The sequence below is a fragment of the Neopelma chrysocephalum genome, unplaced genomic scaffold (assembly GCF_003984885.1).
Source record: "Neopelma chrysocephalum unplaced genomic scaffold, ASM398488v2 Primary Assembly neopelma1_70, whole genome shotgun sequence".
In the NCBI taxonomy this organism is placed as follows: Eukaryota; Metazoa; Chordata; class Aves; order Passeriformes; family Pipridae; genus Neopelma; species Neopelma chrysocephalum.
In genome coordinates this window covers 5,356,297-5,381,843 of record NW_020897730.1, presented here as the reverse complement: position 1 = coordinate 5,381,843, position 25,547 = coordinate 5,356,297, and the positions used below count along the sequence as shown (strand labels likewise).

The 25,547-nt window shown below is 42.7% G+C and overlaps 1 protein-coding gene across 2 annotated transcripts; it reads right to left on the bottom strand.

Annotated features, from left to right (window-relative positions):
* SERPINE2 (serpin family E member 2) lies at nt 1–23,909 on the bottom strand. Of its 2 annotated transcripts, XM_027686181.1 has the most exons (10): nt 23,867–23,909; nt 10,082–10,356; nt 8,790–8,909; nt 7,389–7,616; nt 6,102–6,299; nt 3,401–3,599; nt 3,178–3,278; nt 2,098–2,184; nt 1,469–1,552; nt 1–660 (listed from the first exon to the last, which is right to left on the bottom strand). In XM_027686181.1, the coding sequence occupies exons 2-10, from the start codon at nt 10,335–10,337 to the stop codon at nt 623–625; spliced, it is 1,311 nt and encodes a 436-aa protein (XP_027541982.1). In that variant the 5' UTR covers nt 10,338–10,356; nt 23,867–23,909; the 3' UTR covers nt 1–622. The 2 variants fall into 2 exon arrangements, with proteins under 2 accessions (XP_027541982.1, XP_027541983.1); XM_027686182.1 differs by lacking the exon at nt 8,790–8,909.
* Nucleotides 23,910–25,547: the final 1,638 nt, after the last annotated feature.

Here is a 25,547-nt window from a genome sequence, read left to right as displayed (position 1 = left end):
TGACTGTTCATAATGCACTTTTATTTTTTCCTTTGTACAAAAACAAATATAAAATTTAAATCCAATAGAAAGTGTATACTAGCAATGACAAGTTTACATTACAATAAGACAGGACGATGCGATGTGTATTGAACACCACACTAGTTTTAAACTCTCAGTGATACATGCACTATATAAAAACTGCTAGAACTTTTATTCTATTTCTACCAAGAATATCCAGGTACCAAGAACCAAAAGTAATCTTGATAGGTGGTATCTACAAAATTAGACCTTTTCCACACACAAGAAGAAACCAACATTAATAGAAACGTTTATCATTCTTTGTTAAAATCCTCTCACAAAAAACCATACATAAAATTCTTAGTAGATACAGAAAAAGCTCAAAAGCTGTTAGCATAGGTAACCATTCAGTAGTTTAGGGAATCTTTTAGACATTTTGAAGAGATACTGTAGTTTTCAATCTGTATTTTTCCCCACAAAGCCAGAACTATGTCGACTCCTGTTTCAAAACCTAGTCAAGTGGTTAAAACTAGCTCTTGAGTGAAGTCAAAGAGTAGTGTACAAAATATTTAACAGAACAGGGGTGTGCCTGTTTACTTCTTGAAGAAAGTCTTTTCCACATTCAAGGTTTGTTTATTTGTCCCATAAACAAGATTGTACCTGAGGGATGAAACAAAAACAAGGATTACCATAGTCTGTAAGTAGAGTTTTTTCCATAAAACCATGAAGTTCACAGAGCACAGCCAAGCCACCTCATCAGTCTTGTCTAGCCACCCTCGAGTTTGTGAGCCCAGGGAAGTGTATGTTTGGATAGGTGGCCAGCTCATATTTCTGGAGACACAGTTCTGTTGATGCTCTGTGGAGCCTGGGGATGGGGACTGCTGCCAGGAGCCTACTCTTCCCCCAGTGCTGGCAGCTGCATTTGTTCCCTGCTAACTAACATATCTATCATACATGTCACTGCAAGAAGCAGACAAGTTATTCAAAGTAAACGGGGCAACTCTGCTCTAGAAGAATCAGCCCATAGTGCAGAGAAGCCACGACCACTATATTTGAACACTGACTTCGGTTCAGAGCAGGCTGCAGCAACACCCTAGATCTCTGAAGCCCCTGTCATGCCTTTGCCCTGAATAGCTGACTGTCCATCAGAAAGCTGGGTCCTATTCACCAATTCACTATCAGTAAAGAGTTGTTTCCTCTGCCCTCAGAGGAACTCTGACTATTAAAGACTCTTCTTTTTGTAGCCATAAACCTGCCATGCTTATTTCTGTTAACTTTGCAGCCAGTATGTATTTTTCGTTATGTTCTGAGTTGTATTCCCAATAAAATAATCTAGTATTAAAGGCATAAAAATATACTTGCAGGATTTTTTTAAAAATAGTTATTCAGTAGCTCCAGACTTCTTTTGTCACTATTACATAACTGACACTCAACTGCTAAGCCAAAAAGTACCTAAAATGCTGCTTACCTGTGGGATTGTGCCGGATGAAAAATACGAACGGTCTGTCTACTATGAACCATGGAGGAGATGACCTGGCTATTAAAATTGCAGCTTGCAGGAAAGATAAGACTCAGAGTGAGACAAATCAAGCATGACAACACATGATGTACTCTATCAGTTTCCTAATGTGTGTGTATATATATATATGTGTGTGTGTGTACATATCACAGGCTTTCACAGGTGCAGACAAATGCTTAAGACCTACCAACTTAGACATTTAAAGCCACACAGGTCACATGATATTCTTACAGGATGCATATTAAAAAGACAATACAAGACCCACAGAAAGCTGGAACTCTTGGGCTGTCACCCAAAGCATGTAGTAGCTTAGTCCTCTTTGCCACCTGGATAGCCAGAACATTTTATGAATGGTCAGAGCTATTAGAAGACACTTCTCTAGAAGTAAGCTTGTTAGCATTTCTTACAGTGATCAACATGGGAAAATTGGGATTTTCCTGAGATATTACATAAAACCCACCAACTGATCTAAGTCAGATTATTCCTGCAATGGTCTCTGAGTGGACTATCTTTGCTTAGTGCTATAGCCTTATAATGGAGTTTTCCCAACTCTGACAGTTATCAGTGCAGTTGCTTACTTGTTGCTGCAGAAGCTTTGGTTCCATCTTCACTAACTTCAATTTTTGTCTTTTGCAGAACATTAGATACATGAAGACCTTCTGTTCCTGAAAAAGCCATGGAGAACAGCACTTTCAGTGAAACTACTTGAAAAGAGTCCTGAAGTACCTTGTAGCTAGCAGCTATGCCAGCATGGCTCAGAATAATAAAAGCTGCTGAAATCCTGAAGCTGCAGTGAAGAACACTACTGGTAACATCTTTGAATACAGTCACTGAGTAACTGGAAAACAGGGAATAACCTGACTCCCCTCCCTCCCCATTCAACTAGGTTTTCTGATTTGATGGTTTAAGAAGTGTTCACTTAAGTGTTCACTTCCATTTTTAGTTTTAATTAAAAAAAAATGAAAAAATATGCTTCCTGAATTTAAGGCACTTATCTCAATGTCAGGGATGGGGAAAAAGCACTTAGCAACACACCTTGCTTTCAATCAAACACAGGAATTTGTTTTCAAATTAAGCCAGCACAAGGCAGGCTTTTTTGTTAGGTCATTATGGAGAAGCTAATTAGGAGTTTAATAAAAGCAGAGAAGAAAAATACGACATTTTACAACCATGAGTTCAGAAGTGTTATTTTCAGATACTAATATTTACAGCTCTGGGTTGGTCCAGTCCCTTAAAGTGTGAATGTAATCCTTGAGCTTTCCTACAGAGCTCAAGAAAAAGTCATTAAACACATACTTCAGGGAAAGTTACATATTGTAGTTGCAGTATTTGCCACAGTCTAAGGTACGGTATTGTTATAAGTCTTGCCATAGATTTTAGACAATGCTTGAGACCCTCAGGCTGTATTATCAAATCTTAAACTGACCACTATGATTTACTGCTGTAATGCAAGACAAGGGGAAAAAAGAGCTACTGCAACGTTCAACAGAAGCAAACAGTCATGCCTGGCTGGCTACAACATAACACCCAGCTCCAGTGTCATAGTAACGCAGCCCAGATAAAGCAGACAAAACTGCATTGGTAAAGCGGTACTTTATTCAGTGCCAGGAACTATGAAGGACCACCATGAATTAAAACAAACAAAAAAAACCCCTTACTTGTTATTTTTGCAAAGTTTGCCTTCGACTGGTCAAACATATCTGTAATTCCGAGTGCTTGCAAAGGGTCCTTTAGGTCTGTTTCTGCTTCTGCTGTAAATCTAGTAGGAACAAAAAAAGATGAAAATGAATGCATTAGGAAAGTCACCCTGTACCAGATGAGATATACATAAATAACCCCTGAAAACACTGTGAAGGAGAAGTAGATTACAATAGTACTTACTTTGGTAAAATAACCTGCACTCTTTTTGCTACCATGGTTGTCATCCAGCTTCCTATTGTTTTTGTGCTGATGTGGGGAATGATAGCAGAGAGTGGCGTTGTACTTTCAGTAGGCAATGCAATCAACATGCTTATCATTTCACCATGGTATGGCAGCTCAATGATGTTATACCACAGCTCATTTGGAGTACTTGTAGTACCTAAAAAAAAAAACAACAACACCAAGAAAACAAACCTAGTGAGCCATAACCTACAACCTTAAGTGTCCATCTTACCTTTAGATACCTACAGCTGTAAGAGTCTGTTAGGAAAGTTTTGCCCGCACCTTAAAACTGACTCTAGAGTCACAGGCTTCCTGCTAGGCAACCCTTCAAAAGGCATTGGCTCTGGAGAGATGCTAGCTTGACATAAAGCACAGACAGGATAACACCAAGGAGCAAATTTAATATACTCATTTAATATACATCCTGTGTCCCAGACAAATCTCATCAGCCCAGAGCAGCAAGCAAGCTACGTTAGAAGTGACAAAGTCTGCAAAGCAGCTGCATCTCTACTTCAGATCTCAACTGTACCAGAACCAACTGCACACTGAGAAACAAAAAGCAAGGAAAAGCATCTTTCCAACTTGAAGAGATCTTGTAGATAAGCCTTTTCCTCCAAGAGTTATTGCAAGAGCTCCTAGTTCCTGTCTAAAGTAGTCTGTGGCATTTACTTAATTTTCTTGCTGAATAAGGATCTGATTAGGAAGCAGTCTTAAGCCTTTCAAGATAGTGGAAATCAGCCACTTAGAGGCAGTGCACGATGCCAATTAGATGAGAAGGAGTGAGATAGCAACACCTCCAAGTTACAGCAAGTGTCAGGAAGACTGTCTTTGAGCAACCCTCTCCTCTTCCAAGTTCCCTTTAGTTACTGTGGGATTTCTGGCATGTGGCTGGGAAGCAAATGCTTTTTATAGTAGTTTCAAGTGAAAACTTGTCAGTTTAACTACAGACAGGATTTCAGGCAGAGTTTTTGGATAGCAGCAAGATCTTATTATCTTTCCCCTTTCTTCATATAAACCTGCACTTATCAGCCCATGTTGAAAAATCAACAGCTTCATTACTAATTAAATCTTATTGCCAGGGCCATGCAACATGCCTTGACTGAGTTCATACTGCTACAAAACCGGCAGTATCACACTTTTGCAAGAATAGTGTCAGGCTTGGCAGTTTCATTATTTCCTTTTATTATGGCAGTGGTTCCCAAAGTAGAGCCTACAGACCAAAACACTGGCTGCATAATTCAGCTACAGGACAGTAACACAAGGTGAACTGTCCAACAGGTAAGCACTGCTTTCCTGACCTGCTACACACTGCTATCATTACTGAGGCATCCCCAAAGGAGGGGAGCTCAGCTTCAGTCAGCTCATGGGATTGAAGATGCTTAAGAAATTTAAACTTTTAAAGATCCCTTTGCAAGCATAGATAAAACAGAAGCCCTGTGTTGGGAAATCCAGAGATTCACAAACTAAAGTGAGTCCTAACTCAGCAGTATTTCTTTTGTTCCTTTCTAGCCTTAATAGCTTTTCTAGCTTAAAGGTAGGCCAACATAATGAAGACTTTAACCAGCATCAGAAGTAAAAAGCCTTCAAAATAATAGTCTTGCTAAACCCCATCTTAAGTTATGAACTTCTTTGAAACTCCGCAGAACAGTACATACTGCAGGAGGCTTCCCCACCTCTTCCAACTCACACTTTCAGCAGTCATCTAAAGTACTACATTACATCTGCTCTAACATATAGGTTTGGGACAGAAAGTCAAAGCTGTTTAACATAAATTACTAATATTAGGTGAGCACTACTGACAGTAAAACTAGGCATTTAAAAGCACAGAGGGTCTTGCTTTTTGGATTTATAGCAAGAAAGCTGTACTCTCAGACTTATTCCTCACATTGTATTTAGCACACAAGGGAGCAAGTTCCAAGCAGCACTTCTTGGAAGGATGCAACAGAAGTTTTTATCAGAGTATCAATCTTACTTTGACCACTAAAATCCCCACAGGCCTGCAACACTGGAGCTCTGAAGTACATTGTCAGTCACATCAAGTGCTTATGTCAGCTCTGAGAATCTCTGAAGGAAGTCTGGCTGAACCTGCTGAACTTCTTTTCACTTGTGACTCAATCTGAAGAGCTGTTTCACACCTTGAGAGATACAGCCAACCTACTAACCCCGTGCTCTTCTGGCTCTCACAGGACTGGGGACTGTGCAAGTTCCATTGCTTTATATGCAGTAAAATATAGATTGACTCTACTCCAATCTTTCTTTCATACACAGCTCATAACCAGGTAAACCTCTACGTTCTGTCTCTGTTGCAGCTTTTCCTTATTCTCACTCCTTATGAATCTGTACTTTTTTTTTCCCCTTACAGCAAAGCTTAAGTAACATGCAAATTTCTCAATTTGGGTACTTCAGATTTTCCATTTGGAAGGCAAGAGGATAAGGCAAGTACTTTGACAGAATATTCAACCTTAAGCAACTGCTAAGTACCTTGCACGGCAAGCTCACCCATACCCCAGCAGCACAGATGCTTCTCTAACACAAGCTGCCCGCATCAGCTGCAACAAGCAGCACCATTTAACACCACATGTACAGCAAGCTCTTGTTTCAGTTTGAAAGAGCTAAGTTTACAACCATTGTCCATGGTAGTGGGAGTCGCTGAGCTTACCACAGCGGAAGATAGACAACTGGGACAGCATAGGAACTTGGTAGGTCTTCCCATCAGCTCCATAAAATGGACGTTTCTTTGTATTTTCAGGTCGGAATCGTGATTTCCATAAGCCCTTGAAATACACAGCATTTACTAGAACCAGTCTGGTCAAAGTGCCTTCAATATCATCTGGAGCTACAACCTGATCGATCATACCTAGAAGAAATAAAGGAAGTCTTAAGTATTTGCTGTCATAACACTGCCAACTGTTCATGAGGAACGTGAAGCACACATTAGTTCAGACCTCTTGATCTGTGAGCGTGCCAGCTCTTCACAGGGCAATACATTTATGATTCATAAAACCAATGTATTCTTTGTCAAAAAGCAAGCCTTTGGGATAACTAGAATTCAAACACATCTTGCTAATTGATAGTCTGATGTTATAAAAACTAACAAGGCCTTACCCTTTCCAGCATGTGAACAGATCTAAGACTGTTGCAGTGGTAATAGTTTCAGCTGACACACCTCCCCATTCACACGCTGTTTGCAACATTGCTATGCAAAACTGGTGATGTGGTTGAGAAAGAATTTGACAGCCTCCTTTCACACATACCACATCCAACACCATTAACACACTCCTCACATCCAGGAGGCACTGATTTTAACTCCAAGAGGTACCAAACTAGGTAGTTCACCTAGATTGGGAAATGTTGCAAATCGTGATCTTTGGCTTTAGCACATGTAATCTTGACAACTAGATGCCAAGAGGCTTGAACCATGAGGAGTTCTGTCAAGGCAGGGTTAATTAAGAATCCTCCACTAAATCTGAGTCATAAGAACAGGGTCATATCTTACAAAAGTTTAGGGCAGTCAGAGCAAAAGCTGCCCTACATCTTTCTGTAAGTCTGATTTACTAAGTAAAACATCTGAGTTGCCTGGAAATATCTTTTATGTTTGAGAAAGCATAGCTCCAAGAGAAAGAATGCTCCAAACTCTGCTTGGATTTCTCACTAGTTGTAGGAATGTAAAGAACAGTAGAAGCTCCCATATCCCATGGGCCCATGGACACAGGCACACACACTGCACACATCCCTTCCAGGCCACCAGATAGGCTCATCTGCTGGGGCAATGAGATGCTGATTCCTGGCCCACCAGCTCTAAAATACCACGTAATGCCAGCTAAAAGACAGTTTTAGCTGCAGGGCAGAGCTTTCTCCACCTCCCCATCTTTCCCCAATATTTCCATCTGAATCTGAGGTCTCAGATACCACCCTGCCACACACAGAGGCACTCACCAATACTCACCCCTTGTTTCATTTTTCACCCACTGGTTGATGGAATCACATGCTGCATTTGGGTCCTCAAAGTCCACACTCTTGACACTGCACTGAAACACCTCTTTGTTCCTTGTAACAAAAGGCACTTCCATTTTAAAGCCACTCTTTGCAAACACTGCATTAGCAATTGTTACAATGTCTTTATTCTTTTTTGAGACTATGAGCCTGTTTATCTTCTTTAAGGCTTTACCAACTCCTAGTTGGAAAGAACAGCAAGTTTAATTTAGAATGAGATTGATGAACAGTTACTTTATATGCAAACTATTAATGACATGAAAGGTCAGACATTAAGTGCTGGACTAGAAAAGAAGATCAAAGCAGGCATTCTCAGAGGACTTCCAAAACAACCATTTCTGATCTCTCATCTGAAGATTGCTACTGTTTCTCAGCAAAAACATGACCTCTGCTGTGATTCCTGCTGCCCCTCTAGGTGTCTGCTCAGAATGCAACAGACAGTGTTGGAGATAATACTGAGGTTCAAGTCTTAATGTGGAGCTGCTAACCATGCTCTTCCACAGAACAGACTGTTCCACAACACATTTCATATCATATAAGCCCAGATAACTTGTCAGTTCTGCAATGGTGACAAAGAAAGTTAGGGGTCAGGCTGCTCAGTCAGAGCTCTGCAGGATTTGCTCAACAAGTGGTTTTGAACTGCAGAGTGTAAAGCAAAAATTGTTTTTGACATACTTCCTTTCCATTTATTGTAGAATAAAGTAAACTGTCAAGATTTCTTTAATAAACTGCAAGTCAAGTCTTGGTTACCCTCAAGACTAGGTCCCAGCCTAAATCAGCTACAAGCAGGAATCAATCCCTTAACACATGAGCTTGTCTCTAAAAAAAGGAAAAAGGGAAAGTAGCAGGTTCTGGTGTTACAGTCAAGATCCTTAGGACCTGAAAGCAGATTGTATCAAGTGCTTGCTAGCTCCTTCACTGTGTATGAGAGAAGGCATATGGCACCCCAGAAGAACTGCTATGTTCACCATACTCAGTTCTCCTCAGTGTTATGGCTTATGAAGGAGTGCTTGTCTACACAGGGAAGCTCTTGCCAGGCAAGCAACTTCATGTTCAACCATTATATTGAACAGAATCCTTGGGTGGCTGTTTTTCAGTTATTAATGAGTTTCCTCTGTTTCCCAATACAACTTAGGCAGAAACATTTCCAGACTACTTCCTGATGTAGACAAACTTGAGATAAGAGATATGAAGTGAATCAATTAGTTCAGAGTTATTCTCTTAGCTGCATACAAGAAAAAGCCTCAGATGGCTTTGCTGTTTCATGTATCATGAATGCTTTAACAGTACAGTTGTATGAATTTCTAAATGTTCACTCTCCAATACTATGGGCAAATTCTTTTGGAGAACATACCATAACAGAGGTTCTCAAACTGTATTCTGCGGACCACTGGTGGTCCACGGATCACTTGCTGATGGTCCGGGGAGAGCTGTCTGGTCTCATGATGCTGGCTCTCCTCTTTGCTTCCAGCTGCTAAATTGCATTAAAAGACAGCTAAAGACAAATTAAATACTTTTCAACTATTACCTTTCCAAAGAAGCAGTTGCTGCAGTTGCCAAAGAACTGCAAGGCAATCATGAACAAGAGCAGAGGAAATCTGTGGAATGAGATGGGTATCTCCCCATCCCATTACAAGCCTCTAACAAGGTACTGGCTACCTTCTAAGGTGTTTGAGAACCTCTGTGTCTCACAGCATTAGGACTGTGGGCCAAATAAAACAAGTTGATATAATGCTTGAAAATTTTTCAAAGTACTTATATTTTGAGCATTCAAATGTTCCTAAAGTTGATCATCCAATGAAGAGATTTCAATCTACATCATTTCGATCTTAAACTGTCAAATAATTTTGCTGTACTTTAAACCCAGGACCAAAACAGCAAAGCAAATGAAGACAGAACAACATGTCATATGACAATACTGCTCGAGATTTAAGTGTGCACTTACCTCTTAGAGGGTTTCCTATTCTTGGAAGTAAGGGAGAATGCTGGCACTAAGACATTAAGCCTTGCTGGCAAACACTCACAAAAATAGCGTGCAAATAAAAGCAGTAAAAACCTTCAGGCTACACACTCTCAAGGGGCAGACATTGGCAGAGGAACATAAACACAGATGCATGCAGTGTCAGGCACAGAGGCAAGCAGAAATGGCTGAAGAGGGCACTACAAGATACAGGGATCCTGACAGCAGAAACACATGAACAAAGCTGAAGAGCAAAGTGAAAGTTTCAATAGTATGGTTAGTTTGCATTGCTTTCAGTATGGTGCCAATAAATATTCTCTTGCCTTCTTCTCTAAGGAGTGGCACATTAAAGGCTGTTCAGTACAGCCTGAAATGGGGTACTGCAGCCTTCCTGCACAGTGCTGGCACTGGACCACCTCCCACATTGCTCTGAAAATTCAATTTTGCAAGGACAAAGGCAGTTCTAGCTGGGGCCCTGAAGTCATTAACCAAGCTGCTTATAAACCAGTTGGTGTATATGTACATGTCCATACTCAAATTGCCAATTAGCTTCAAGTCTGTCCATTTGTGCTTTGGTAAACACAGTTAATTGGTGCATGATGCCATCTACCACACTTGGAAAGCCATCTCATAAAGCATGAAGAGTCTGACATAACACACCCAAAACCACCTTAGGAACCACTGACCATTTACACTGTATCTCATCATAGTTGTCAGCTGCTTCTTGGTCTTGCCATCGGCTCCCAGCTGCAACACCCCCAGGACGGATGCAATCCCATGAGGAGAAACAACAACATTGTCCTGAGGCTTCGCTTTCACTATTTGATTGAAGACCTGGATTCCAACATCAGAGCTAAGCTCCTCCAGAGGATAAAAACTGAACTGGGAACATACAGACATTAAAGTCCCAAGAACAAAGAGGAGGGAGAAGTGCCAGTTCATGATTCCTGGTTGGAGATATCTGTAAGAAAACAAGAGAGGAAAGTTAAGTCAGTTTTCACAAGTACAGCATTTTTATTTTAAACATAAATTCTTATTTACCTAAAGAGCAGGCAAGTCTTGCACATGTGCCACACACCATTCACAGAGCTCTGGCAATGGGGCTCACACCTCCATTTTACTTACCACTACCAGTATTTTAGGCCTAGGGGTTTCTAGATGCAGAGATAATCATGAAGTGGCTAGATATCAGTGCCTATGTAACAGGGCAAAAGCCACCAAGTTGGGAGACTACCTCCCACCACACACAAGTTGTTAGTTTTGTGTTTCAATTAAATGAGCCTATTTACACTGCCCTTTAGGGTAAATTAGTGCTAAGAAGTGATGTGGTACAGTCCTCAGCCACTAAGATGTGATGCACAGTACACTTTATTGATCATTTTCTGCAGTGAACAGAAGCATGTGTACATATGCAAACAGACCTTCTGTCGTGGGAATTTACACCTGCCTAGAACAATAAGAGTTAGCTGCATAATTGGCATTCTCCATAATAGGAATGTAGAGCAAAACATTTAGATTTTAAAATGCAAAGTTTAGTTTGGATTTCAACCTGCACTTTTCCATTTAAGAAAATACAGGAGCTAATGAGTACAGAGTGAAGTTAACATTCAAAACAGGCCTATCTGCAGGTCTAACATCTGAGAGAATTCACTATCAGGACACCCGTCATCTCCTAGGAAATGAAGCACAATGAGCAGCAACAGTTTGTTCAAGACCTCTCAGCAACTGATTATAGAGAATCAAGCCCAAATCTTAAACACTGTACTGTAACTACTACACTGAATTTCCTACTCATGAAACTGTAGTCAACCTCTTTTTTTTAGGGCAAACAGGTACTTAGAGAAACAGTCATACAATAATGTTCAGTTTGATTAAATTATGTTCCCTGCTCACAACACTTTTAAGACATTTCAGTTGCACAGTTAACAGCCTTGACTTCTATTTTCAGACCAGCAGTGTGCCTGTTGCCTCACTAAGCTGACATTGGCACTCCAAGAACGCGCTGAGCTGTTAGTCTTCCAACATGCTGAGGAGGAATCAGCTGGTTCCCTAGTTCACCAAAGGCTCATCAGGCCGCAGAAGGCACACAACTGAATAAAGTGTCATCTGCACAACACATGCAAACCCCCAAAACGGGTCTCTGCCCCCCTTGAGCTTTTGCACAGCAATGGCACACTGGCTCTCCTGGCTGCAGCATCCCGGGTGCCGGGGCCGGCAGAGCCGCAGAGCTTCGAGATGAGGCGTCACTCGCAGCCTCCTCCCACACACTCCAAGGGCGTGTGGCTCCCAGGAGCTCTGCCATCGCCAGCCTACCTACGCTGCAAGTTCAAACCACGCTGGAGCATTTGATTACCATCAAACCAGCTGGTGTTTGCACAGATTTGTTTAATCGTCTTTTAATAGCATGTACTTTAGCTGTGCTAAAACACTTGAAAGTAGCAAAATACAGCATCTCCACTTTCTTTTACACCATTTCAGAGGACAGAACTGGCTTTGTTGAAGTTTGCCACTGCAGCACAGAATAAACCAAATGAAATTATGAAGGAGTTGAGACATCTTTCTCCCCTCAGTCCAACTGTTAATATTACCAGAGCAGCTTGTTGGACTGATTTAAGTTATGCAAGTAAAAGTAAAAACACTGTCCTACAAAGCAGGCTAACAGCCCACCCAATAATTAAGTCTTTCCCATCAACCTAATAATCCCCCAAGCAGTTCTGAAGTCACTGAAATACAATTCCTTCCAAAGGAGCTCCACATCAGCCATCAACAGGAACTATTCATGCTTAATCCAAAATTTAGACAGGATTTGGCTATCTACAGCAGATACCTGCAGGAAGAAAACCGAAATGGCACCCAAGACCCTGAAACAGGTTACACGAGTCACCCCCAGGCTCACCTTGCACCTCTCACCACCAGCTACAGCACGAAGCTGTCATGGGGAGAGCCAGGAGCCTGACAGGGAAAGTGAACTTGTACTTTTCAATAAAAAATGTTAAGGAATATTCTTGAGTGTTCCTTGATGCTGGCACAAACCATCTGAACCTCTAGTTTCATTCTTAGGCACAAGGCTTCCCTCTCTCCCAGGCAGCAGCTCTATGCTGATGGCAATGCTGCCTTGCAGGAGGCAAGTGTGGCTTGACACTCCAAGAGAAGTTAAGGGTTTAAGGTTTCTTTCGTGGTTTGGTGGCCACCTCTTCTCCCTATTTGGAAACCCAGTGGGCAGTTTAAACAAATTCTTAATCCTGATACTAAGCAGCAAATACCTTGGCAAAACAAAGCCTCAACCCCCCCAAACTATTAGAGATTCTTACCAGATGCAATTACAAGCAAGCAGAAGTTAATGTTGGTGCAATACAGCCTGTCCCATGTAGTGATGGACAGGGACAGTGCCAGACAACAACCACAAAGCAGAGTTTGAGCTGCAATTTGAAAATTCTGCTTTTGACTGAGGCAGCTCCACCTGGCCCAAACCAAAGGAGACTGGGCTATTTTGAGCACATCTACCCGTGACACATTACACGTCAAGAAGTACAGACAGGAGTGACACTTCTTTGAAGTCAAATAAAACAATGTTCCATTGTCATTTACGCAGTGCATCTGTACAAACCTAGCTGAAGTCAGACATTTCTCTTTTTGCCTATACTGCAATATAGTGCAAGTCCCTAAATTTTCTACTTCACTGCTGACAGCCCCTGCAGACTCAGGATGACAGCCTTTCATTTTCCCCATGACACATGAGAAGCCTTGTCAAAACAATCCAACTCTGCCCCCAAAGCCAGTGCTGCAGGATTGTTTTTTGTTTGGGTTTTTTTGTTTTTGTTGTTTTGTTTCAAATTATAACATGGAGACCTCTTGGGAGACTAGGTACAGGATGTTTGCCTCACCTCTACCCCCAACATGCTATTAAGACAGGTTGGTCTCTGTTTTGGAGCACAATCTCTAGCAGATACTTAATAAGTGAAATAAAGTCATGCAGTGCTCTGAGCATGGGAAAAGCATAAAACCACTTTTCAGCACTAGTTACAGAGCAGCCCCTTCTTGGCCTGGCCCTGTTATGGCCACTGTGTAGCTTAACCAGGTAACAGTTGTTAGATAAAAAAGGAGATAATTTCATCTGAGGAGATAAATTCATCTTTGAGCCAAAGAGGCATCCCTATTATTAATGTTTCCGTCATGGATTTCAGTATATCCAACTTCTACGCAGTTCAGTAACAACAAGTGCATTTGCATATCCTGAAAGAAACAGCTTAAGTACATTGCAAGGAAAAGAAATCCAAAAGGATGTACAATGTGTAGGATGGAAAACAGCTGACCTGCTATACAGAATACCAACAAGCTTTCAACAAGCTTTCATAACACTGAAGCTGAAAACTTAGTGATAGTTAAATCTGAATCTAATACTTCAGAAAGCCAAACAAAAATACAAGCTAGGCATTTCTTTGCCTATGACCTTTAAATTTTTTACAAAGTTAACTGAGAAGGAGGAAGGTGTATAGGCGAATACATTTACATAAATGTGGGCTTTTGAAAGATGTTGGACCAAAAAAACTGTCCCTCTTCAGGGTAGGCTGCCCACTTCTTAAACTGAGAACTTACAGGAAGGACATCCCACAACTTAGACTTCTTAATAGGCAATGTAAATACCATCACTAACCCAAAGAAATGTACCTAAAGAATAAATAAATAAAAACCAAAAACAGGCCCCCCCGCAATTTGTTATGCAAATCCAGTTCTTAACCCTAATGCTAAATTTTCTGAACAAAACAGATGACAGTGTCACACATTCAGCTGTATGGGGGATGCCATGTCCATGGCAAGCACACCAAGGACTCCTTAACTCCCCCTGCCTCACTGAACAGCACCACACCAGGTCCTGTACACCACACTGAAGTACTAGTTATACCTGTATCTAACTGCAGAGACTAGTTTAAGCTGCTGTATAATTTCCAGATAACTATTCCAGTCAGGCACAGTCTGGGAAAGGCAGGAGAAGACAACTGTTCCATGTCCTATCTTCACTGATAATTCTGCCTTGTTTCATGACAGATGATGAAAAGTCTTCAGGATATCGATCTCTAGATGACCTCAGCCTCGAGCTGGTGTTCAAAACACTAACCCTCTGACACACCAGGCAGCATACTCAGCTCTCACTAGGCTCAGCTATTCAGATCACCCCCATAATGCATAGTTTAAGTTTTTGGCTGAAATTTATTATGGAAATAGTTATGTCAACAAAGAGGACATGATGCCTCCAGCCTGCATTTACAGAATGCTTGGTACAAAAGCAAAGTTATATTAATATGGAGTGTTTAATCTGGGTCTAGAAAAGCTTTTGGTAGAGCAGCGAGAAGTTACATCTCAGTCCCAGGCACAAAAAACTGCTAAGAATGGAGATCATCCTACAGGAAAGAACTAGCTTAGGAAGGACTTAGTTTTCAGAGAGCCAAACCAAGCTGCTGCACTCTTCCCGAGAGGAAGAAAAGAAATTAGTTTGGTTCAAGATCAGAGGCAAAATATAAGCTGAAAAAATACTCATATTTAAAATCTAAGTTGGAGAAAAGACCTGTCCCAGAGAGCCTAAAGAACACTTTGAAGTGAATCGAGGAAGAAATAATGAACTGCACATAGATTTTTAGATATCTGTACTGGCTGCACTTCCTATGAGACGCCTCCAAGAGTTTATTTTGAAGCCTGACTTCAACAGCAATAATGTATAACCCAAAAAACTCCTTCTTGCAGCTGCAAGATTGATTCTGCAGTTTCTTTAAAGACATATCACGCCATCAGGAAGTTTGCACACCAGACTGCACTTCTGTGAATAGCTCTAACCAAAACAGCAGCAAGCACAGCTAAACAGACTAAAAGTAAACAGCGGAGTCTCACAGCATTGCTGGTCTCATGCATTAAGCTCAAAAAGCTCAGATCCCCTGAGCCCACGTGGCAGACACTGGGCAGCCTGTGTACCCAGGGAAACTCGGCCTGGAACAAACATTCAGGGACCTCTCCAAGTCTGAGATGTTGATGTTTCCATGTCAGTGCCATCTGGGCTACTAATTTAAAAGTCTTATTTCAGCTGACATGTGAGCTCAAAGAAGGCAGCTTCACTTCAGGCATTTAACCAACTCTCTCCAGCAGGACTGAATAAATACTTGATCAAACCTGTTAACAGTCATTCAAGAAGCTGGCTGGGCACACAGCAATTGTTTTTTCCAAGCAATGAGACCACTCTGGTTGCAATGGGAAGGTCAGATGCTGGGTCTTGTTTTTCAGATGATGCCCACTTGGCAGCATAATTAAATATATATTAAACATAATCAAAACACTCAAACCTGTCAGTAGGCTTCCCTCCTCCTCACAGGTGTTCGTAACTCCCCGCCTAAGCTTCTTACATCCCAAAGCCTTCAGCTTCAGTATCCTCTCCTACCATGGTCTGAATGAAGGTGAGTTCAGGAGTGGCTTCTTCCACACAACAGATCTGGGAAACATTCCATCTTCCTCCAGGTTTTCTGGTATGTCCTGAATGTTGGCTCTCCCTTTTTATCTAACAACTCTTTCCATTATTACCCAATAGTTGGAAAGTTTAGTATATGCACAGTGTTACCAAGAAAGGATGATTGCTAGCTTTTAAACAGCTCAGTACTTACACTGCTTTGAAGAGGAGTGAGTTACTGTCAACAAGATAAACAACTTGTACACAGAGATAAGCTGGAAGTGATTTTTTTTAAAAAAACTAATTTTGTATGTTAAGATATTGGTCTGATTTCAGGCACTACAGCCACCGTTGCACACAACTGCAAAAAGCATGGTAATGGCTCAGTCCTTCATCTCTCAGCCTTAAACCTTCCTCTGTTATTCCTATTCCTCCGGGTTTTTTAGTGCATTTGTGTTTGTTTCAAGATGGGCCACTTCCGTCTGGAACGCCTGTTCCGCCATGTCCAACCAGCCTCCCCTGCCAAGCAGGAATCTCCCAGCAGAGTCCTGGCTTGTTAAACCGGGCTGGTCCCAGACAGGAACCATTTCTTCATCCAAGCACAGCTTCCATATGAGGGGAAAGTTACAAGTTCAGTGCTTCTTTATGAAGAGTCCTGACCACCACCACTTCTTGCGAATTTGTTAAGGATGAAGTGCAGAGGGACAACAGAGGGACAACCTCCATCGAAAACTTTCTATGGCCTCATGAACAGGGTCTTCAGTTCCTAAGCCACTCCAATTTTTGCACCAGTTACTGTCTTCAATAGCATTTGGTCGTGGTTCATGGTAGTTCATTACAAAGACCAATTTCACATCATGCAAAGCTGACCAGAGTGTTTTTTACTTCACCACTCCACTACACAGGCACCATTCAGAGCTTCAATCACACAGATAGACATTTATGTACCATTTGCTTTTCCTTCCATCTCTCATTTTTACATAATTAAAAAAGCCAACTTCAGCTCTGCTTCATGGAGCAAATACAGTTTGCTGATATGATAGGGCACAGTTCTACCACAATTTTCAAATTTTTTCTGCATTCTCTCACTGCTATAAGCTCAAAAGCTGTTGCTAAAAGTTTCTATGTATTATTTACTCCTGTATTTAAAGCAGCCTTTCCACAGAATTTTCCAAGATCGATTATCAAGTTTTACAGTATCAGGAAGGTTAAAGAGAATTATGTTTTTAATTTACTGGTGTCCTTTTATTAAAGAAGTGGTTTTGTTGCTCTTAAGTTCTTCATGCAATGTGGTTATCTTAACGTAATGAAGAAACAAGCTTGGGACAGTCAGCTTATCATGACTAATGCTGTAGAACCAGTTTCCCCAAAAGAGGCAGCACAGCAGTGTTTCACAACATGGTGGTGAGGCTATACCTTCTTGCTCTGGACTCACCCCAGTAGAGGGAACAGCGGTTCAACAATCACAGCAACTGCCTAAACTCAAGCTCACATTTTAAGTTTTTTTGTGGAAGGAACACCTCATGGAACCACAGCTCCCACATTTACTGTACATTAACAATGCTTATTATGCAAGCGGGGGCTCGTGAGGAGCTAAGGGCAAGCCTACAGCATTGCAAGCTCCCATTAATAAAGGTACAAAGTATTAACGCTTTGATAATGGGCTATATAAGTACACATTTATGAAGTAAATAGTCCACAAGGTGTTGGACTAACAATGGCTGGTATCTTATCAGGTACCTCACCACCACCTTTACACTAAGTCCCACCTCTGCCATAGGATTTGACCTTTCTTTCTTCCTTAAAAAGAAATTAAAGGGAAACCTAATACCCTTACTTATTTTCACTTTTTGCAGGTATCTTGGTATCATCTGATACCATGACTCTGGCACTTCACCCCTGCAGGGGAAACAAATTTGGTTCTCCTCTCCCCAGGTAAATCTGCTGGCCAGTGACTCATGCCTTGTGTCTTGCACCTACCAGGCTGATAGTAGAAACAGCCTTGTGGAAATGGCTCCATGGCCACTTAAAAACTGTGGAAAGCTGTGCTTGGAGCAGACTGAATGCCAAGAGCTTTCCAGAAGGGTTAAGATACTAATATCTGTAACACTGGGACTTAGAGAACTGTCAAGCAAAGAAAAAAAATCTGTATAAGAAACAAAGAAAGCTAAAAGGTATGGAATTGAGTCCTCAAGCCAACAGTGAAAATTTCAGTAGAGCTTTGAAAAGGCATGCGAGTTGCTGCAGAGCAGGAGATAGATGACAGTTTGCCTTCAGATTCTACACCTTTTAGGTTACTCTACAGAAGAGGTACTTGTATTTCCTACTAAACAACACCCTACAAAGCCCAGTTCCCATCATTCCACACCCTACGGTTCAGTCTAGGTTTACAGCACAACTGAAAATTAGGTTTTCTACGTAGCTAAGAAGCTATGTAGCTTCTTCTGGGAAGCTAAGAGAGGTAGGAGGACATATCAGCCACATGACATCTAACCAAAGCCTACTCATGCTTGGGTTAGAGATGCCCAGCTGGTAACAGGAGACAGGCTCCCAGTCTTCCAAGTGGCCTTTAAGAAACTCCACTTAAAATAATGCAAGTAATTCAATATTACTAATTTTTTACTTATCCTTCCTCCTACAAGAGGAAAGGCTCTGGCAATAACAGTGTTGGCAGTTCTCTAAATTTACACAGTTGCAATCAATACACTCTTTTCACCATAAAAATAAATTTGAACTCCAGTATTCTCTGTTCATAAGAAGAACTTCTATAAAGACTTTTACTTACACAAACTCATTGATAGCCAAGACCTGATACTTCAAGCATTTGTATCTCGGGAATGCTACCAACTGACAAAACTACCTGGAACACTGTTCTAACCATTTACTGTACTTGTGGTTGGAGATCTGCAGAGTAAGAGGTGACTAGCCTTTTGTTTATTTATTAATCATACTGTACCACATTAGCAATCAACCACTTCCTATTTGCAAGCTAATTTACAAACCACCTTCTCATCTGAAATACTAGATAACAAATGTAAAGTGTAATGTAGCCAAATTATTAGTACTTAAGATGAAAAAAGCACACTGAGTTTCTGTATCCAGGACAGCATCACTGAAACAGACTTAAGCTCACAGGAACATGAGAGACTAGTTTTTAGTGGCCTTTTCTCAGCTGTTTCAGAACTGGGTTGAAGGCTACCCAAAAAGGATAAGGATATTCACATTTCTCTTTACAGGATATAGACATTTACATATATTTATCTTTTCCCCCTCCCAGCTTCAGAAGCAGAACCAGCCAACCACAAATGCAACCAGCAGTCACAGATGCTGTAAGGATGTAGGAATGAAGCACTGTGCTGGGAACTCTCCATATGCTCAGATAGACACCTCCTCAGTCATCTGCAAGAGGACTTACATTAACCAGTTAATAAGAGAATTACCAGCTGTTTAAAGACCTGTATTTAAGAGAACACACTCTTTTCTTTAATCTCACCTCACTTCCGACTGATCCCACTGGCTTTACTACAGGTTTTTGGAAAGGCAAGACCTAAATTTCCATAGGAAAAAAGGGACAACTGAGTATGAACTACACACATGAATTCTGCAAGAGCAGGTCATGACCTGGTATATTAAACCATCTGATTCAGTTCAGCCTGAAAGTTTGCAGGCTGAGCTGGGAGCTGTGTTGGCTGAGAAACCTCCGCAGAGTCCATCACTATTTCTGTAACGCAGATGACGAACCTCTGCAGAGGAAGTAGGCAATTAGCTGGGAAAGCAGCCTCTTAAGCTGAGCTGCCAGAGCAGCTGGAGGCTTGTTTCAGTGCTGAGAAAGCAACATGAACTACTCCTGGAACAGGAAGGTACATAGCAAAATGGAGATGTATAGCTAACAGATAATCCACCAACTTCTACATATATTTCTTAGATTACTTGGAGATGTAAAGTACAAAGATAACAGAATGGAAAAGTTAGTTATGTTTAGTTCTCCTCTTCGTTTTGTACCTGTAACCTGTCAGAGACAATGACAAACTGCCCCTCTCGCATGAAAACATGAAACCTCAAAACCCATTCAACCTTTGGCCTTCTTCTGGCTTGCACTTCAGACCAGGTGACAGCGCCTCTCAGAAGCAGTGAGAAACATCACTAAATACCACAAAATGCCCTTCTGTAGCAATAGAGGTTTAAAGTGCGAGCTGTTAAATAATACAAAAAGCACTTAAGTAAGAAAGGAATCTTGGTCAAAGCCACACAACTCATTAAAATAAATTCACATCATCTGTACATCAGCCAAACTAAGAGAGCTAAGATGTACCAGCATTTCTCAATTGTGCTTCTGGAGACCCCAGTGGGATTTACAACTGTAGCTTACAGTCTCTTGACAACTAATAATTCTCACAAACAAACCTACCCGCATGCTGAGGCCACTACCTATATACAGCCTTGAGCAGGCATCTTAACTTCAGAACTCACTGGCAATCAGCCTTGATGCCTTCCACAATTGCTTTTATGGTTCCATAATACTAAAAAGAATTTCAGGCCACAGTTTCCAAAGCCCAAGGAGACAACAGGAGACTGCTTGAAGCCCACACTTTACATCACATTGATGAGTACGGACAGCAAGAATGCAATTTCCACCATGGGGAGATAATTCCTCAGGATGAATATGCTTTCATACTTAATTATGCCACAAAGCAGTTTATTTGACCCCAGCATAAGGTATCTTCTGATTTCAGCCTGAAAATATAAGAAAAAAAAATCTTTCTGGCTATTAAAGGTGAACACCAGATCACAGAGAAGATACAGCAGCTGCCAAAATGCACATGTTTCCACAGACACTGCTCAAGAAGAGGTGCTAAAGGACAAATACAGCATTTCAGGTAGCACTTAAGTATATTTTGAGGCCATGACAAACAGCTCAAGAACCTATGGCTAATAGTAGCATTGCCACTAAAATTGCCCCATCCTCTCCCTGTCCAGGATCACTGACTCTCACTTTAGCAGAGACCTCACCTCTGCTTGCAGAAGTATTCATGTAAGTCAAGTAGCGAATTAGAGCCTATCACTAGAGACATGAGAAAAGAAGACAGGACACCTTTTTTCCCATAGCATGCCAGCCCAAACATTCGTGTAGCTGCAACTGTAGAATGCTACCACCTTTTTTTTCCATTTCTTTTTGCTCTCCTCCCACCCCCCACTTCAACCATCTTAGAGGAGACACACCTGAATGTGCACATGGTTGCTCATATTCAGCTTTCTCATATTTTTACACAGGGAAGTTATCTACTTTAATAATAACAAAAAACCTTCTTATATTTTCATAACATTTACACTGTTAATCTTTAAATTTGTATGTAGGTGATTGACTACTGCATGCTACTGCTACCTGTTCTTCAAAGCTGAAAAGCGATAATTCTATATATCACTCTGCTTATTGAGAAGCTGCTTATGGCTGGTATACGTGCACTGAATTACATGGTACTTACAAACCAGTACTTTGGTGTAAAACATGGTTTGTAAATTATGTCACAGGTGATCGACAAGATGCCCAGAGGCACACAGAGATGACTGACTGGATCTAGCAACACTTTACAGATTAGTGATGATTAATTCATCCTTCCCATCTTCCCACGTATAAAACCTTTGACCCCAGAAAATAGTAGAATCCAGTTAACAGACCAAGTAACTGGAAATGTTTTGATGATTAGGCTGAATTTCCCCCTAATTAGTATTACAAAAGCATGCTCTCTCATGCATGCTTGTGATGAAGCAATTCAAGCAGTCCAGACAACCCTAACTCCAGCTTCCAAGAAAAACCTTCCACTGAGCCTCACGTTTTTCAGGCATGGGCACACTAGTTGCCTAGCAAGAATCAAAAGCCACAACCAGCTGCATAAGCCAGGTAGCTACTGAGCCCACCATCACACCAGCAACACGAATCTCCAGCCAGAGTTCCCTCTCATCCCCCATTTACACTGTAATTCCTAGCAATAAGGTGAGGTGGTTATTTTTATGTATTTATACACACACACACTTCAATTTAGTCTGAAAATGCCTAGTTCAACTTACTGGGTTCCTCGCTTGACATTTTTCTGCTTAACAATATTCTGTTAAGAAGCTCTAGGACTGGAACACGCTTCTGGCTGTGCAATTTAGAGACCCACACAAAGTCTCCACATGCCACTAAGCCATGCTATTCTCCTGGTTGTCAATGACAACACCAAACAGAAGCTTCGACACTTCTGTATACACCTTGAGACAAAATCCACTGCAGGCTTTTGCTGTTTTCTTTTTTTGTACTGACATGAGTTTCTATTGCCTCCCACACGAGATACATGGAGCTATATATAGATATGTATATGTGACTATAGTGATGACCGTATCACCATTCAAAGCAAAGAGGAGTTCTTCTATCACCCTGATACCTGGGGAGCAGATAAAACAATAGTGCCCAGATAAGCAGCTTTTCAGCACCTTAGGAGCACTGACAAAATTTGCTTACAGCTTGTCTGACATAAAACTTGTCTATCATTGTAAAAAGCTATGGACTAGCACTCATTACTCAAAAGTTTACTCCTGTGCCAAAGAGCTGCTATGCTCACAGGTTTAATCACACCCCATAAAATTCTAAAATTCCAAGCTAGTACATTTTATATGTAGTTGAATTAGTCTACTTAATCATTCAGGTTTTTTATTTGTGCTGGTCTTCACCTCACACACTTTAAAGACTCATCTGAGATCACTCAGCAGTCATTGCAGCTGCTTTTCCCTTTTCTCATGGATGTCTGCAGCTTCTCCCGTTTTTCCAAGCTACACAGCAGCACAGCTGCTTACACCTACATACATTTTGTGAATAGTCCCTATGAAACCAGGTTTCTAATGAATTCCTGTGGCAAGCTGGGGGCAAGACATTACTAAATACTCACAGAAGAGAAAGTGAAGGAAGAAGAGGTCATTTTTCAGTGTAGTGAAAAAGAAAAAAAAATCAGTCTACCAGGTTTCTCTTTCAGGAAGTTGCCCAAGAATGCAATTAAAACCACAAAACACAAACCATGTTTTAGAATCATATGAGGGCATGAGAAAGGGGGAGAGAAATAAATCACACTGAGGCCTCTAATCCATAAAGAGATATTATTCCCCAGTTTTACGGGACATCTGACATTTTAACACCTATTCATTAGCACAATAGTATCTCCAATGGTTTAATTTCTCAGTGAAGATCCTCCTATATCGCACAGTATTGAGCCAAGATATCGAACACCATTTTAACCAAGAAACAAATAGCTCTCTCCTGAGGTGTACTCCGAATTTCCAAATCTTCCCAGAACTCAGTACACGAAGGATGCTCCTATATTAGTCTAAAGGGAGCCAAGGTTTAGCTAACCTGCTTCGGCACATAATGCGATGCCACCAGACCTATCCAAATCCTGTTTCACTATCAGGATATCACCCCCTCCTTCCCAAACGGCTAAAAACGCTCCTCCCCTGTTACTCTATCACTCAACATGCAAAGAAAATTTCATTACTAACTAAATTTTCATTTTTATTACTTTCATTTAGTACAAGAACAGCAAGCTCCCTCTCACAGCAGACAGGAGACACGAACGAAGCGAGCAACTTGCAGTTTCCAAGCTCTCCCAGCGCAGCCGGTGCTCGGGCAGTGCCGCCTCTCCCGCACCACCCGGGACGCGGCGGCGATGCTGCGATCCCGCCCTGCCGGGGCACGGGGACACGGGGGCTACCAGCCTCGAAACCCGCTTCTTAGGGGAGGAAAACCCTCCAGCTTTCAGAAAGCCAACAGGCAGGAGGAGAAACTCACCGCGCCAGCAGCCCCGCTCCCGCCGCAGCGCCCACGCTCCGGGCACTGGGAAACTTGCGGGAGCCAGGTGGTAACAGGCAGCGCAGCCGAGGAGCCGCCGGAGCGACCACCGCGGATGCGGGGTGTCAGCACCGAAACTTTGGGTGCCTCGGTCCGGTCCCCTCCCCTCCAGCCCGCGTCCTCCCGCTCCGCGCCCGGCACGGCGGCCCCGCTGGCCCCGCTCACCTCTCCGGCCGCTCCGCGCCCGCCCCGCCGCTGCCCCTCCGCCCGCACGACTCGGCCCGACCGCGTCGCCGCCGCCCGCCCTTTATGGGGCCCGCGGCCGCCCCGCCCCGCCCCGCGCCGCGGGCCCGCCCCGGGCACGGGATGCGCGGCCCGAGCCCGCCCCTGCTCCCCGTGCCGGGCCGGGGAGCCCCGGGTACCCCCGCGGAGTCCCTTCGCCCAGGCCTGTGCCCCTGCCCCGGGGACCCTCCCCAGCCCCACCGGCTCGGCGGGAGACGCGCCAGCCGCGCCGGGGAGAAGGGGGAGCCGAGGCAGCAGCGCCGGTGCCCAGCCCAGTCTGGCAGGCGAGCCAGGGGGTGGCGAGGGGACAGAGACCACCGAGGCCAAATGCAGCAGCGTCCCCCAGCACCATGAAGCCCCTTCCTGGCTGGTGGCGTGGTGGGAGATTGGAGGATTTCGGCCAAAGAGACACCTTTCATCACCCCCCACTGCACCCACGTCCTCCAGCAGCGAGGGCGAGGAAATGCCTTAGCCAAGGACCTCGGTCCCTCGTATGGCACTGGGGTTTTAATCTATACAAACAGCTTAAGGGATCTGAGGCAAGCTGCTGCTCCAGCATAATGGCACAGGCATGGGCACAGCACAGTGGCAGGACAGAAGTGTAATCTCGGGAAAGCACGTGTGAACCTTAACAACGACTGACAGCCCTGACTCCTCGGCTGACAAAGCGCAAGAAGCAATTTCTACTCGTCATACCAAAACGGTGCTGCTGCTGACTTCTGAGAAACGGGCAGTGTGTTGGTCCGGCAGCGGACGATACTGCCTTGTTAAGTCATTCTTTCTGCTCCTGTTTTCCAAAACATTTTTCATGCATGGCACAGTCCAACTTTGAAGAAACAGGATGAGTATGCAATAAACCACATTTCTTCCCTCAGGAGTTTGGACTCTTCTGGATAAAAAAATCAAAACAACCCATCTCCTGGCATGAGCTGGAACAGCAGCAGTGGCAGCTGCTCTTGGTCTTTATGGTGGAGAGCCTTGTGTTCATCAAGGTGGGCTTTCTCAGTGAAGGGCCCCTGTGCCTGGGCAAAACCAAAATGCTGGAAAGAGGGATGAGGGAGGTGGCACAGCGTGGCCGTACATGGAGGCAAGGAGCTCAGCCTCCTCCAGGGCGGGGAGAATTTGGCTGAGACAAGGTGCTGGCACCAGCAGGCAGGGATATCCAGGAATGGCTTCTTTGTGGGCAGCACCAGCTGCTGGACATTTCTTAGGCTACTTACTAACAAGCTCAAGTTTCTTATTTTAATTAAAGTTTGGCTTCTTTTCCCAAAATGTTTCACACCATCTTTCCTACACAGATCCATTTATGAGTTGAGAACAGAGATTAATTAAAAACAACAACAACAAAACCCACCTGCCTTTTGCATGATTTTTCATGTTAGCAGAGACAACCTTTGAGCATCCATTTTCTCTCAGGGACAAAGACAGAAAGCTGTGTAGACCATGTCAGATCTCCTGCTCAACTGCTTAGTATCATGAAAAGTACCTGGAAAAATATAATTGAGTTGTTTTAGGATCGTTTTGGTAGAATCTGGTTTATGGAAAGGCAGCACAAGAGCCAGACCCTGACTAGCTGGCTGAACTCAGATCTTGGGGCAGAACCCTGATTCTAGTCTGAAAGGCT

Bases quoted from the DNA above. Each gene is read 5' to 3' on its own strand.
- SERPINE2 (XM_027686181.1), bottom strand. From the start codon at position 10,337: ATGAACTGGCACTTCTCCCTCCTCTTTGTTCTTGGGACTTTAATGTCT. The intron at 3,600-6,101 runs GTAAGCTCAGCG...TTTTTTTTTTAG, and splicing joins GTTGTCTATCTTCCGCTGTG to GTACTACAAGTACTCCAAAT. The intron at 3,279-3,400 runs GTAAGTACTATT...TGTTCCTACTAG, and splicing joins GTGCAGGTTATTTTACCAAA to ATTTACAGCAGAAGCAGAAA.